Source organism: Crocuta crocuta, unplaced genomic scaffold (assembly GCF_008692635.1).
Source record: "Crocuta crocuta isolate KB4526 unplaced genomic scaffold, BGI_CrCroc_1.0 scaffold170, whole genome shotgun sequence".
Classification (NCBI taxonomy): domain Eukaryota; kingdom Metazoa; phylum Chordata; class Mammalia; order Carnivora; family Hyaenidae; genus Crocuta; species Crocuta crocuta.
This window is the reverse complement of record NW_027527853.1, coordinates 5381403-5395388: the sequence shown is the minus strand read 5'-3', so window position 1 is coordinate 5395388 and position 13986 is coordinate 5381403. Positions and strand designations below refer to the sequence as shown.

The window sequence follows — 13986 nt, the reverse complement described above, 5'->3', positions numbered from 1 at the left end:
GTGCAAGAGGCAGATGGGGACAGTGCTAAAGGGTGGTCTGTATAGCTGCACAGCCTGGGTTTAAATCCCAGCAACGCCACCGCTGGCTGTTCACTAAAAAAGTTTCTTGCAGGTTAGTAAACCTGCCTAGGGCCAAATTTCTCCAGCAATAATGGTTAAGTATATCTTTTTTTTTTTTTTTTTTNTTTTTTATTTCTAGGAGAGAGAGAGAGACAGCGTGAGCAGGGGAGGGTCAGAGAGAGGGAGACACAGACTCCGAAATAGGCTCCAGGTTCTGAGCTGGCAGTCAGCACAGAGCCCGACGTGGGGCTCGAACCCACGAACCGCGAGATCACGACCCAAGCAAAAGTCAGACGCTCAACCGACTAAGCCACCCAGGTGCCCCAAGTATATCTTTTTAAAAAGAGTTCATGAAAATAATATATGCAAATAACTAGGACTATGCTTAGCACACAGTTTGTGCTCAAACGATGCTATTATTGGTGGTGGCTGCATCAAGATCAACAAGAAATTTATAATCAAGTTGAACCCTTCTTTATTTATGCTTGTTTTTTCTTTCATAAGGAAAAAAATCAGATTTTCTCTTTTGAGATTTCCAAATTTATAATCATTTAACTCTAGATTACTATTCATCGAAAAGGATAAACACCATTAACAGAACCAATATCAATAATCTACATTACTGTATGTCAACCTTACTTCCAAAAAAACTCCCACAACAATTCGCATTATTGCTGAATAGGATGGCTTTTAAGGCATTTTAGTCTTTCTTCCTGAGCTATGAGGTCTTGCGTGTGATGTTCCCAGGGAGGCTGTGGGTGTGATTAGAATAGACAAAGTCCAAATTCCACTTCCCTCCCAAATTCTCGTCATGGGTCCCCAGCATCTCAACAGGCAGCCACCTGGCCCCCTGATCTTGTATTTTTCACTCTTGACACCCTCTCCCTCACCTATCCAGCACTTGCTTGTCCTTCAGATTTTGCATCTGAATAGTCACAGGTAATATCCAAGACCTGATTGTCACAGACCAACAGAAGTTAAGACTCCTCCCTGCCAAGGAAACTTTACTCTAGTTAAGCAGGGCCTTGCTGCAGAGAGCCCATCACGAAACAGATCTAAAACAAATGTTACCTTTCTCATCCACTGCACGATTTATGTCATATACCCATGCATCATCTTCCCATTCCCAACCTGGAGGGCATGTCAGTTCGCTGGGTGAGGCGGCTTTATCACCATTCTTTAAAACAAAAACCAAAAAAATGAAGACAAGTAAGTCATAGCGTCTAATAAGAAAGAAAAGTGAGAGGACGCCTCACATTTAACGATGGTATTCACGTGCTAACTTAGATGCTACACTCAAGAAGAATCGTTAATCTCTATGCACAACTGCTACACAAAATTAGTTTTCTAGAATACCTTCTGTTTCCACTGTTAGGGGGTATGTTGGGTTGAACCACAGGAATTGCTGTTATAGATCAAAAATGGTCAAATATCAGCAATTTCATATGTTCAATTTAAAATTATGAAATGGTACAACTCTCTTTATGAGGAGCTCTATTGGAAAGAAGCCATCAGACATGGATAAAGTGTGAAAAATACATGTTCTCAAGTACAAGGTAATTTCACTAGAGGTTCTACATGCTAATCACGTAAGATTGAGCAAGCTTTAGGTTAAAATACTGACTTAAGTATTGACTGCATTAAAACTGACCGTTATGAAAAAAAAAGTTCCTAAGAAATAAGTAAAGGTGGTCCATAAACATATGGAAGATTACTCAGCCTCACTTTAAATTAATAGTGGGAAAATGGAGATGACATCAGGGTACCACTGATCATGCGCATGACAAGGATGTCGCAGTGCAGTAGTGAGTGTTTAGGAAAGCGTCCCTCTAAGAAGCTGTTGCCGGAAATACAAACTTTTACAACCTATTTAAAAGCAGTTTGGCAACACTTATCAATTACCAATGTGTATGCACTGAAATCTGACCAAACCAATCCAGGGGTCTCTCCCAGAGATAAACTTTCACAGGTGAATAAAAATGTACATATAAGAACATTTACTGCTGCACTGCTTCAAAAAAGCAAAGACTAGGGAAAAAATGCCCACAAGGAGAGGATTATTTAAATTAGAGAGGGTGCATATAATAAAACACTCTGCAGGCATTTTTTTTATAAAGCTCATAGATCTGTATTTACTGATATCAAAAGATGTCCACGATATACTGTTATATGAAAAATACATGTTGTTGAACTGTGCACACAACACAATTCTGTTTAGGTGTGTGTGTGTGGGGTGGGGGAAGAAGTTATACAGTTGAGCAAGAACAGAAATGTGCTTTCAATAGTTAGTTATCCTGGGGCCTGGTGGAGGCAAATATAAATCTGGGAAAATTACTTTTCATTTCCTTTTATGCTATTTGAATATTTTTAGAGACGTACACATTCCATTTGTTGTGCTTCTTAAAATGAGTTAAATGGTAAATAAATATTCACAATAAGAAAATTGCACAAACTCAAATTTTACCATGTACCAACATCTGGTTAAACAGACCCCATGACCTCTCCAGCATGAGCAGGGGAGGGTCAGAGAGAGAGGGAGACACAGAATCTGAAACAGGCTCCAGGCTCCGAGCTAGCTGTCAGCACAGAGCCCGACACGGGGCTCGAACCCACAAACTGCGAGATCATGACCTGAGCCGAAGTTGGACACTTAACCAACTGAGCCACCCAGACGCCCCCAGAGAAAATAATTATTGGTGCACTCATGTGGCTTAAAGTTAAGGTAAGGCTATTCAGAATACGAGAAAGAGCAGAGAGAGGGGAGGCCACGCCTCGTGGTCGGTGGGTTCATGGATCATGGCTCCAAAGAGCTGGGGTGTGAGGCTGTCTCTGGGGAGCAGCCCGCTCACCGCATCAGTGTAGGTGTCCTCAGCTGCCTTCCACTCGCCCCCGGGGTAGCGACTCTCATTCTGGTACACTTCATCCGTGAACTCCGTGTGACCCGCGTCCGCCTCAGTCAACAAGCTGTGGGTAAGGGTCGGGTTACCAAAGGAGCGGTGGTAGCCAACACCCCCGGCTCTGCCCAGTGGTCAGGAAACATCTACACCGGTTCCCTCCTCACTCTACCCCTTGGGTTCTCCACTCCGAACTCCTCTTCCTGCTAATAGCTTCTGACATTCCTTTGAAGAAGGGGTCTGCGGGGACAAGGAGACCTGAATTACAGAGCACCCCTCCAGTCAGCAGGCCTGCGCCTTCTCAGGAATTAGGGTGAGGACTGGGAAAACAGTCCTGTGGGCGGCTCCTGACAGAGACCTCAGATGCCATATTTTTGTTTCAGTTCAAGACCATTCAGCTTTGTTTTGTTGTTTGTTTTTTTTTTCAGTAAAACTCCTGGCTAACAGTTCAAAAGAATAGGAAGTTGTCTACCCTCATTCCCCCTATTTTAAAAAATGGAGAAAAGACAGTCTCATGAGGCCAAGTGTGGAAATTTTTACTCATGGCTTGCATGGTCTACGTAACACAAACTGAAGGGAGGAGTTTACATTTTCTGGATAGTTCCTAGGTCGACAGCCAAACCAGGTCATTTAAGACTCCAGACTCCTTTTAGGTACTTAAGAAATCCAAACTGACTCTCTGCCATGCCAATTTTCCTCTTGGAATTGGAACTACTTTGACAACTCATAATGGAAAGTACAGAGGCTCCAACTTTGACTTGAGTCTTCTGCCAGGTACTCACTCTTCTTCTCTTACCATGGCTCTACATCTTTTCCCTACCGTATCCTCCCCTAGAATCAAGCACTGGAAAGAAATCAGAAAATAACTAGTCCCAACTATTTGTATATATTGAGCTCATCCTGTCATTCCTCTGGGCCCCCGAGAAGGAGAACAGAAGACCTGGCTGCTGCCTCTGGGGTCCCGTTGATCCCTGCATGCTCTGACCCTTCTACTTTTCCATACACAATGCCTCTGCCTTTCCGTGTCCTCACTAACCTCCCTTCCTTCTGTCCGATTCAAATCCCATTTCCCTTCTCTTTACCAGCAACCCCAACCCCATCCAAAGCAAGCTGTCATGGGTTAAAAGCAATCATGTGGAATCATCACGTCTTAACAGACCAGACCAGACCCAACACTCATTGGCTTCCTTCCCCAATGCCTGTGATCACAGGAAACAAATGTAGACAGAGAGGAAGAACTCCAGCTTGAGGCCTTAAGATCCAACTTCACAAGCTTGTTTCCTCCAAAGTCAAGTGTGCTGTGATGAGGTGGGGAAGGTGAGCTCTGGCTCCAGGGGTGTTGGCAACATTCAGAAACCCAAACTCCCAAGGACACCTGCTTGCTTCCCCTCTACTGTTTCTTTCATTTTAATAGCAAGCTTTTGAGATACAATTCATGCATTTAAAGTGTATCCTCTACTGTTTCTTACAGACATTCCAGCATAATAGTTGAGTGCTGGTTTTGGTGCCCAGGCTGGACTGGTAACCACTTACAACCTATGTGTCTTTGGATAAGTTACTTAATCTCTGTAGTTCTCAGTTTCTTCACCTGTAAAGTGGAGATAATGCTATTATTTGTTGGGAGATAATTCTCTATGAGTTCTTATGTTTCTTCAGAGTTAAGAATGTTCATATGAGGAATAATCTTGGAAGACAGAGTCTCTCTCTCTCTCTCTCTCTCTGGAGCCAAGGGCCAGCAGGCTTGCTAGCCATTAAAAATGATTTAGGTTCCCTAAACTCAGTTTCCTCTCCTGTTATACACACCATTTCATGTTTAAGTACCATCTGACCATCTTCTTGTCACTCTGTGGGAAGGGAGTCCCTACTCCCACAGAGTGACTACAGCACATGTGAATTCTGGCACTGCTATTGCTATTGGCCGTGAAGTCCTGTGTCTCTGACCCAGGGATCCTAGGTCTCCTTCCAGCATCCATGGAAGTAGAGCAGACGACCCTGTTAGCTTGTTAAAAATCCCAAATCCTTCATAATTTCTGACACTACCTACTCTGTAGAGCTGTAGTTCAGATTCAACAAAACGATTCGCACACTGGTGCTTAGTACTCTGCTTGACACATTCACACATAGTAAGTTCCTAATAAATGTTAGTGCTAGGCGCTTTTTGTATTTCCTCGTTTTACTATGGGGCACCAATGACATATTTCAAGTTTCTATAGATTTATTCTCAGTGAGTGTTACATAAATATTACCAAGGCTGATGATGGAGAAGATTCATTTAGTACTTTCTAGGGAAAGGCTTCATTGTCACCCTTTTTTTTCTCAGAAAATGGAAAACTTACCTTCTTTCAGGATCAACTATCCAGTCTCCTTCCCATTCCCAGCCTTTTGGAGGCAAAAAGAATTCCCTCTTGAGTTTTATTTTTCCTGTGACATCAGAAAATTTATGACGACCCACTAATCCAGAAGTGCCCCATTTTCCAAACATAAGAGCTTGATTTTCATACTGTTAAAAACAAATTACAGAAACACCATCAGAGAGCAAGAAATAAAGCCTGCTCCTACATGGTTAAGCCCATTTAAACTAAACAATGATAGAAAGTGTAAAAACTTTATTCTCAGAAGGTAGGGACCTAAATCGGGCTGCTACAGATTATGTAATTTTGGGCAAATCACTCATCTTTCTATGACTCAGTATTCCCGTCTGTTAATTGGAGATAATACTACTAATTCTCATAGAATTGTTCAAATGTGCAAATAATTGTGAACAGTAGCATATCACACTAGTTGTTTCCATTATTATACTGAGTGGCTCCAAAGGTTCTCTGAACCTAATTTTTAAAATACCCATAAAAGTCATGAATTTATGAATGTGCAGGCTTCTAAGGGTTTACTTGTAAACAGTCTACTACCTAGAACTTGGGGCCCATTTCCCCACAGAATCGGCATTATAATTGATGGTACATTTCCCAGGGAGTCTATAAGGAACGTCTGACATATAAAGGTCCTTTAAGGGCCCAGCCTTTATGGAGCCTAAAGGTTCTGTGCTTTCGTCGCCTCTGGAATACAGTGGGGTTGAAGACCAAGATCTGGAAGGAGGTTCAGTGGCAATAACAGATTCTGGTTTACAGGGCATTTCTTTCTAAGTTGAAGTTATAAATCTACAAAGGTCTGCTCTTCACTCTGTCAACCATCAAAAGGGTTGTGATTTGCCAGTGGTGAGTGTCCCTGTTTGAGTGCAAGCTGAAATTTCCATTTTTCTGCTGATGAGCCCACTGAGAAGAGGATTTGCAAGTGACAGGGAAGTTTGACTGAGGCTGAAAAAGGAAGGAAGAAGTTTGAGTAGAGGCTTGATGGGGAAATTGGGTTCAAGCAGCCACAGTAGTACCTGTCTCAGACATGGGCTCTGAGCCTTGAAAGGAGATAAACTCCAGGAAGTAGCTGAAGAAGCTATTGTTACAAGGGGCTGTGAGACTTGGGGGCATGTACACACTTCTCTGGTTTCTAAGTGAGAAGGACACGGAATGGAAGAGCAAGGTGTTCTCACTACTTCTGCTTGGAAGCCAGCATGGCTATAATAAAATGTAGGCAAGGAATTTGGCAAGACTGGTGACACATGTGAAGCACCTCAGAAACCTCCAGAAATCTGGTAGGGGGTGTAGGGTGGTGGTGGGTTCTGCAGAGAACAGAACCTCCTGTGGTATTAGCACAGGAGGGCAAGAATCCGTGAAATGTCCATTATTGATATTAATGTGCTTCTACCGGCACTCATAGGTTCTGAGAATCTAAAGAAACTAGTCACGCAACTAAGATGTGTGAGTCATCTCTTTAATGTGAGTTGAAACTAGAGTCTGAGCTATGCAGGGAAAGATCTAGAAAAGGTGAAAGGGAGACCTGGACTGGTTGATCTTTGTTCAGTGCTAGCTAGCTTCTCCCGGCTGAGCTCCAGTCTCACAGCTGGAGGCCAGGCTGATGCCAAGAAACCCTACATGAATGTTGGAGCAAGCATCTCCTACACGTGCCCTGATGCCCTGACTCCACGTGGTCCAGTTGACTGTGCATAAATATCAGCCATTCAGGGCCTTGCGTGTGGCTTCCAGCACACCCTCTATTTATCCCCAATGGCACTTCCAAGCCTGTGCTATAAGGGCTTTGTGTGTTTCCCATGTATTTCATTGTTTCTCAAAGTGGTCCACTGAGGCCCTATAGCCACCCACATTGGAATCATTGCTGGTGCTAATCCCTAACTCAGTTACATAATCAGAATCTCTGGGGTGGCCCTGGCAGTCGGATATCCAGTTTTACAGTCACTTAGAGAGGCTTTCCCTATGTGAGGAATGAGTCTTCTGTGGTGCAAAGACCCCCACCACCCCAAGCACACCTCGCAAGGTCTGCACCTGCCCAGCATCCTCATTCCGGGGTTGTCTGTGTGTGAATCACTCTGGTGGGTCCCAGTGTGGTCAGTCTTTCCCTCTCCCCCCAGAGGAAGGTCACTGGGATGGGATTCTAAGTAGTGCTGATGGTTGTGGCTGTTTTTGATCTGTGAATGTTTTCTCTAAGAANGAAAGAAAAGAGAATCATGCCATGAAATGTACCATTTCAGCAAAGACGGTGAATGTTCCTTCTGCGAAGCTGTTGAACTTCTTCTCAACAGCACTTAGGCCCAGCCAGATGTTCACTCGCAGCTGCACAGGCACCTTGGGTCCATGGTTGTTTTCCTGCGGATACTGTGAGATGTACAATAACGCTGGGTGCAGCCCAGGCTGTGACGTTAAAGTCAAGCCACAAACCGACTGAATATCCAATAGCTGTTCTTCCCAGTCTACTTTTATGTTTGCTTAGTTAAAATATTTCCAAATGACCCTACAGCAGAGATTATGATAACAACGAAAGCGGTAGTTCCCAAAATGTGATCCGTAGACCTGCTGTGTGTCCCTGAGACCTTTTCAGGAGGCTCACAGAGTAAAACTATTTTTTACCTAATATTACTAAGACGTTACTTGGGTTTTTTTTTTTTTTTTCGCTGTTATTGACATAGGCACGGAGAGTGCAAAAGCAGTCGTGGATAAGACTCTGGGCACCGCAGTAGGAATCAGGGCAGGAACACCAAACTGAACCCGTGGTGATAGTTTTCTTCATCACTCTCAGTAAAGAAAAGAAATACTAGTTTTAAATAAAACAGTAAAAGCTACTAATCTTATCAAATCACGATCCTTGATCACACCTTTTTCTTTTAGCTTTTCTTTTAAGTAGACTCCATGCCCAAGCTCGGGCTCGAACTCATGACCCTGAGATCAAGTCACATGCTCTACTGACTGAGCCAACCAGGAGCCTCCTTGAGTCCATTTTTTAAAAAATATTTTGTGCGCTAATGGAAAGTACACACAGATCACTTCTGCTGCATGTTATTGTATAGGTTGTGAAAAATCTCTTATGCAATTGTTTGAAATGTGAACTGTATTAGCCTTTTTAAATTTATTTTTTAATTTTTTTAGTGTTTATTTATTTTTGAGAGAGAGAGAGAGAGAGAGAGAGACCATGAGCGGGAGAGGGGCAGAGACAGAGGGAGACACAGAATACGAAGCAGGCTCCAGGCTCTGATTTGTCAGTACAGAGCCCAACTTGGGGCTTGAACTTACAGACCGTGAGATCCTGACCTGAGCCGAAGTCAGATGCTTAACTGACTGAGCTACCCAGGCATCCCCGAATTAGCCTTTTTAAAAAACGTTTATTTTTGAGACAGAGAGAGAGAGCGGGAAGGAGAGAGAGAGAGAGAGCGCGTGTGCGAGCCAGTGCACAAGAGAGTGAGAGAGCACAAATAGGGGAGAGGCTGAGAGAGAGGGAGGCAGAGCATCCAAAGTGGACTCTGTGCTGAGAGCAGAGAGCCCGACAGAGGGCTTGAACCCATGCACCATGAGATCATGACCTGAGCCGAAGTCGGACACCCAAATGACTGAGCTACCCAGACAACTGCTTTTTTATAATAGAAACCTTTTTTTTTTTTTTTTAACTTGAAACAGTGATTGACAGACAAATATGGTCACTCAGACTTAGGTATGGGGCAGATGTTTCTTGAACATAAGCCAAGTGAGCCTGTCACTTCAAGGACGGTAATTGACTGTATTCTGTTGCCAATGATAGAATTCAGGCTTTCAGGTAAAAACAAATAAGAAATCTGGAAAACCTGCAACTTGTCATGGTGAGCTTCATGGCATCCTGATACATAAGGACTTTTCTGATGAGTAATATTAATAAATGTGATTTTTTTCAATGTTGTAAGATAAAATGTGTCAACATTAGGAAGCTCTGCATAACTCAATGAACAAATATTTTCTAAATGATCAATGCTAAATGTTACAAATTCAGGCATGGATAAAAGAACCATTCAAAGTGCAAGATAAACCAATAGGCTTTAACGTAGCAGAGAATGAAAAGTTCATTGATACGGTTTCAAATTCCGTACTGCAAATCGCTGTTTAGAAACTACTACTTAAGTTTGGTATTGTATCAAAGATGTGTTTCCACAATTATCTGAGAAAGATATTAAAATAGTCTTCCCTTTGCAGTTACGTATCTATGTGAGGCCTGATTCTCTTCCTGTACTTAAGCCAAACAATTTATTCCATCAGATTAAATGTACAAGCAGATAAGAGAATCCAGTTACATTTCTGTGAAGCCAGGCATTAAAGAGGTTTGCAAAAATGTAAAACAGTGTCCCTCTTCTAATTTTTAAAAGAGAATACAGTTATATTTTATTAAAAAATGTAATTTCTGTTAACATGTAATGGGCTTAATTATTGTTATTTTAAAATGAATAAATATTTTTTCAATTTCTCATTTTCATTTCTATTACAGTAAATATTGATAGATAAATCCACATAAACAAAAGCTCTCTGAGCTCTCCAATAATTTTTTAAGAGCATAAACGGGTCCCAAGACCAAGAAGCCCCAACGAAGTAAACTGGATAATGAGTATTAATAGTCAGTAAATATATACAACATTCTCTTGAAAGCATTTTGGTATTTATCCACTGAGTTCTAAAACCTAACACAGAATAACACTTTGTCCCCTCTCCTATCCACTGTGAAATTTTATTTATTAATCAGTTTGCTTCCACTGACTGCTGACAGACATAATTATAACTGTGGTTCTATCTTAAGTAAAATTTATTCCACCAAGAGAGACTTGAAGGACAATAACCACTCTGGTTCTATTTTCCACTCTCCCGGTTAAAGAACAAGGAGTACATTTATTAAAAGTTAGCAGTGGGGTATCTGGCTGGCTCAGTTGGTTAAATATCCGACTCTGACTTTTGATTTTGGCACAGGTCATGATCTCATGTTTTCAGGAGTTTGAGCCCCAGGTCAGCCTTCATGCTGACAGCACAGAGTCTGCCTCGGATTCTCTCTCCCTCTCTCTTTGCCCGCCCCTTGCTCACGCTCACACACACACACACACACACACACACACACACACACACACACACACTCTCACTCTCTCTCAAATAAATAAAAAAATAAAAATAAAAGTTAGCAGCTATCTCCTTGTTTTAAGAGAACACTCTCCCCTAACTGCTTTTTCTTTTCTCAATTTTTATTCTTCTCCCTCAAATCCAAAGTACTTGGTTGGAGTTGGGAAGGGAGAGGGATGTCAAATCACGCAGTTGAGGACTATTTTGATTTCTTGGTTTTCAGCCACAGGCCCTCCCTTGGTTCTCCATCAGCACACACAGAGCAGTTCTTAATGCAAGGTCCTGGGATGGGCTTGTAGGGTTCTAGGAAGCTCCCGAATCACATGCAAAATATTGGATGCATATGAGATGTGCATTCTTCTGGGAAAGGGCCAGTAGCTTTTGTTAGGTTCTTAAAGGAGTTCATGACTCTAAAAATGTTCAGAACCATTGTCCTAAAACAGTAAATTCTCAGAATTTCTTAATTTGAGGACCCATTTGGTTAGGGCATAGATTCCAAGGACTATGTTTATTACTTTCTCCTTTCTTCTACTTCCCAAACACTCACTAAAACGGAACGGAAGGAAGGCATTGCTTAGCATGAGACATAAGAAGAGGAAAATTCATGCCAGAAAGCACAGAATTCACAATGTCACATTAATATTAGTGTCACAGAGACCTCTGCGGAAGTGTCCTTGATCGAATACAAGCAGATGCCAGACTACTCTCTTGGAATTTTCACCCTAAGGGAAGGTGTCAGAATGAGTAGGAATTGATCATGATCACGTAGTAGTCACTCAATGGTCAGAAAATAAAGCAGCCCCTTCTTGGGAATGTGGGTTTCGCGTTTAAGTATTTCACATGACACAGTGATAAAGCTGTACCTTCAGCAAGATGGTCTGGGTTTTCCCACAGTATTTCCCAGATGCGTTCTCACCACTGGTGGAGTATAAAACCTGATGTGCGGGAATGCGTGCATAGGCCAGTCTTTTCTCTCCCCGGATCATCCAGATGATAATGTCAGGCATACTGTTCTGTGGCTGGTCACGTGGGTGGACGGAAAAGGAAGCAAAGGTGGAATTAGTCTAAACACAGAGGGACTGGAGCCCTTGCAGGCTGGCTTCTCAGGGCTCCCCTTAGAAACTCTGTGATTAGGGCTCCATCTGAATTCCTGTCGCACGTCTTCTGGGACCGCACTGAGTCTGCAGGACGGGGAGGCAGGCTGTGGCTGGCTCAAAGGGAATAGGCGAAGCAGGGTCAGGAGGTGGCTTCACCTGCTAAAAGCCCGACCTACACAGCTCTGAGAGGCAGTTTAGGAAGTGCACCCCCTCTTATCTCGTCCATCGGTAGTCAAGGGTTCTTGGTTTCATGTATGTAACTGGACACAGACCAAGTATCTCCACTCACAATCCAGTATTGGCCAAATTTGAAATATTAATTCAGTTTTTTAAAACCTCTTCTTTTTCTGATTATAAAGGCGATATAAGTTGTCACCACAGGAAACTTTGAAAGTACCAAAGCATAAAAAGTAGAAAATAAAAATTACCTATAATCGCCTGTTTTTTCAAATGTATTCTGTCTACAAATCTGTGACGATCCCCCTCCACCCGCATCTCTGAAGTTTTTCCAGTCCACAGAGGTTAATGGCAGCCAGTATCTGTCCAGCACCACGATGTCCCCACACTGTGCTAAGCCCTTCATATTCATCATCATCTTGAATCTTCACAATACAATGCTAGGAAGTGAGTACTACAATGATCCCATTTTATATATGGGGAAACTGAGGCCTAGAGAGGTTGCCCAAGGTTACATATAGTAGATCCAGGATGCAAAACCAGGTCTTCCCAATCCCAACAAAAGGTGGCACTTCAACCCTCTGTGCTACACAGATTTGCTACTTTGTCCCTCTACTTGGCATATTCTTTCATTATATCATGATAATGATAATGATTTATCCACTTTGAAGACTTTTCCAGGACCACCAACTCAAAATTCTTCTGTCCTCACTTCGGTGATATTCACCCCATTACCCTTCAGTATCCCAGCCCAGTAACTTCATGGTCTTACCATCTGTCAGATTTGCTCAATATTCAAGATAGAATTCTAGATGCTCCTACCACCTTCTCTATCCTTGGTGCCACTCCACAGAATCCCTCTTCCATATCAAGTGACCTTTGTGTAGTTTAAAAGTCCTACCTCTTCAGTCAGTTGCAGTAATTTATCAAGCCAGTCCTCAATTTCTGTCAGCGTGGACTTCACCTCTGTGGCCTCAGACCTCATCCTCACAGCTGCCTCGTGTATCTGGGAGAGAGATCGGGACCGCAACTTTCGGATCTGAGTGTCAAGAACTGTGACGTTAGCTTTTCCTTCCATGAGAGGTAACGTGTACCTAAAAAAGAAAAGAAACAGATAATCTGCAGAATTGCTTTTTAGGCTTCAGAACCATCAACGTCATTTATGTTTGATTTCCATCTTGCAAGCCACACTGGTTTCCTGACTCCACAGGCATGACCAGGTTTAAGCTGAAGTTGAGTGTATGTGGCACTGACAGAGGGAACCTGTCACACAAACTCTCCTTACTCTCAGGAGAAATGCAGGGGGATTAAAATTCCAAAGCAATTTTGTAGGTTTGACTGAAGGTCCCTCGAGTCACTGGGGAGAAGATGGCAACAGCTGCAGTATTTGGGAGGAACAAATGCTTCTTTTGCTTCTTACAACTACTGTGCAGACCCACAAAATGAAGGAGGGGAAGGCAGATCACAGAGCATTTAGCACAAGGGTTCGTAAGGACCATGCACCCCTACGCAGTCTGTGGAGGGGGGTGGGGTGGTCAGGAGGTCTGCAAATCCCTGGAACTTATTTAAAAAGTCTATGTCAGGCAATGTAACACATGGGGAGGACCACAGGCTTTGGAGCTGACTATCTGGGCACATGTCCTGGCTCTACCATTTACTAGTTTTGTGATGTGATCTTCAGTGGTTACTTAATTTCTTCTTTCCCTATCTTCAAATGTGGGAAAATATTGGGCTGTTTTGAGAACTAGATTAATTAATATATGGAGAGCATTTGGAACAATGCCTACTGCACAGGAAAGTCTGAATGATGTTGCCGTCATCATCAAGCACCGTCTTCTTCATAGTCATAGTTTCACTAGATATTCAAAGGGGCCCATTAGCTCCCAAAAGGTTAAGAATGACTTGGGTAGGCAAAATGAGAAGTCTAGAACAGCTGAGCTAAGTCTAGAACAGAATTAGCCTTCTTCTGCAGGGTCTTCCTCTCACCATGGCAGCTGGTGAGGGCCACAGGGTGAAGTTATCAATTCCAGGAAGTTCTACTCACACTGTCTCTACTTAGAATTTCCATTGGTTTGAATTTCCCCTCACTTCTTAAATGGAGGAAATCCTAGCATGACTTCTTTTAAACACAAATTTCCTGATACATGAAGTTAAAAAGATTCCATTTGATTTTTCGAAACACAGTGCACATCAGTTTGGTTCTTCAAAAACTGTGTAAATAGATCTTTCTGTGTTTTGCTCAGCAAACCCTAAAATTCATAAAATTTTCTACCCAAAGGTATTACCAAATAT

General features: G+C 42.6%; 1 protein-coding gene across 2 annotated transcripts in view; it reads right to left on the bottom strand.

The window, feature by feature from the left end:
* Positions 1-13986, bottom strand: part of MYOF (myoferlin) — a 160390-nt gene that overhangs the window by 46532 nt on the left and 99872 nt on the right. For both annotated transcript variants that reach the window (XM_077779775.1, XM_077779782.1), the window contains exons 23-28: positions 12596-12788; positions 11284-11439; positions 7544-7675; positions 5291-5454; positions 2910-3024; positions 1132-1237 (exon numbers count right to left, since the gene is read on the bottom strand). In XM_077779775.1, coding sequence (XP_077635901.1) covers positions 1132-1237; positions 2910-3024; positions 5291-5454; positions 7544-7675; positions 11284-11439; positions 12596-12788 — 866 coding nt within the window. The remainder of the gene's footprint in view (positions 1-1131; positions 1238-2909; positions 3025-5290; positions 5455-7543; positions 7676-11283; positions 11440-12595; positions 12789-13986) is intronic.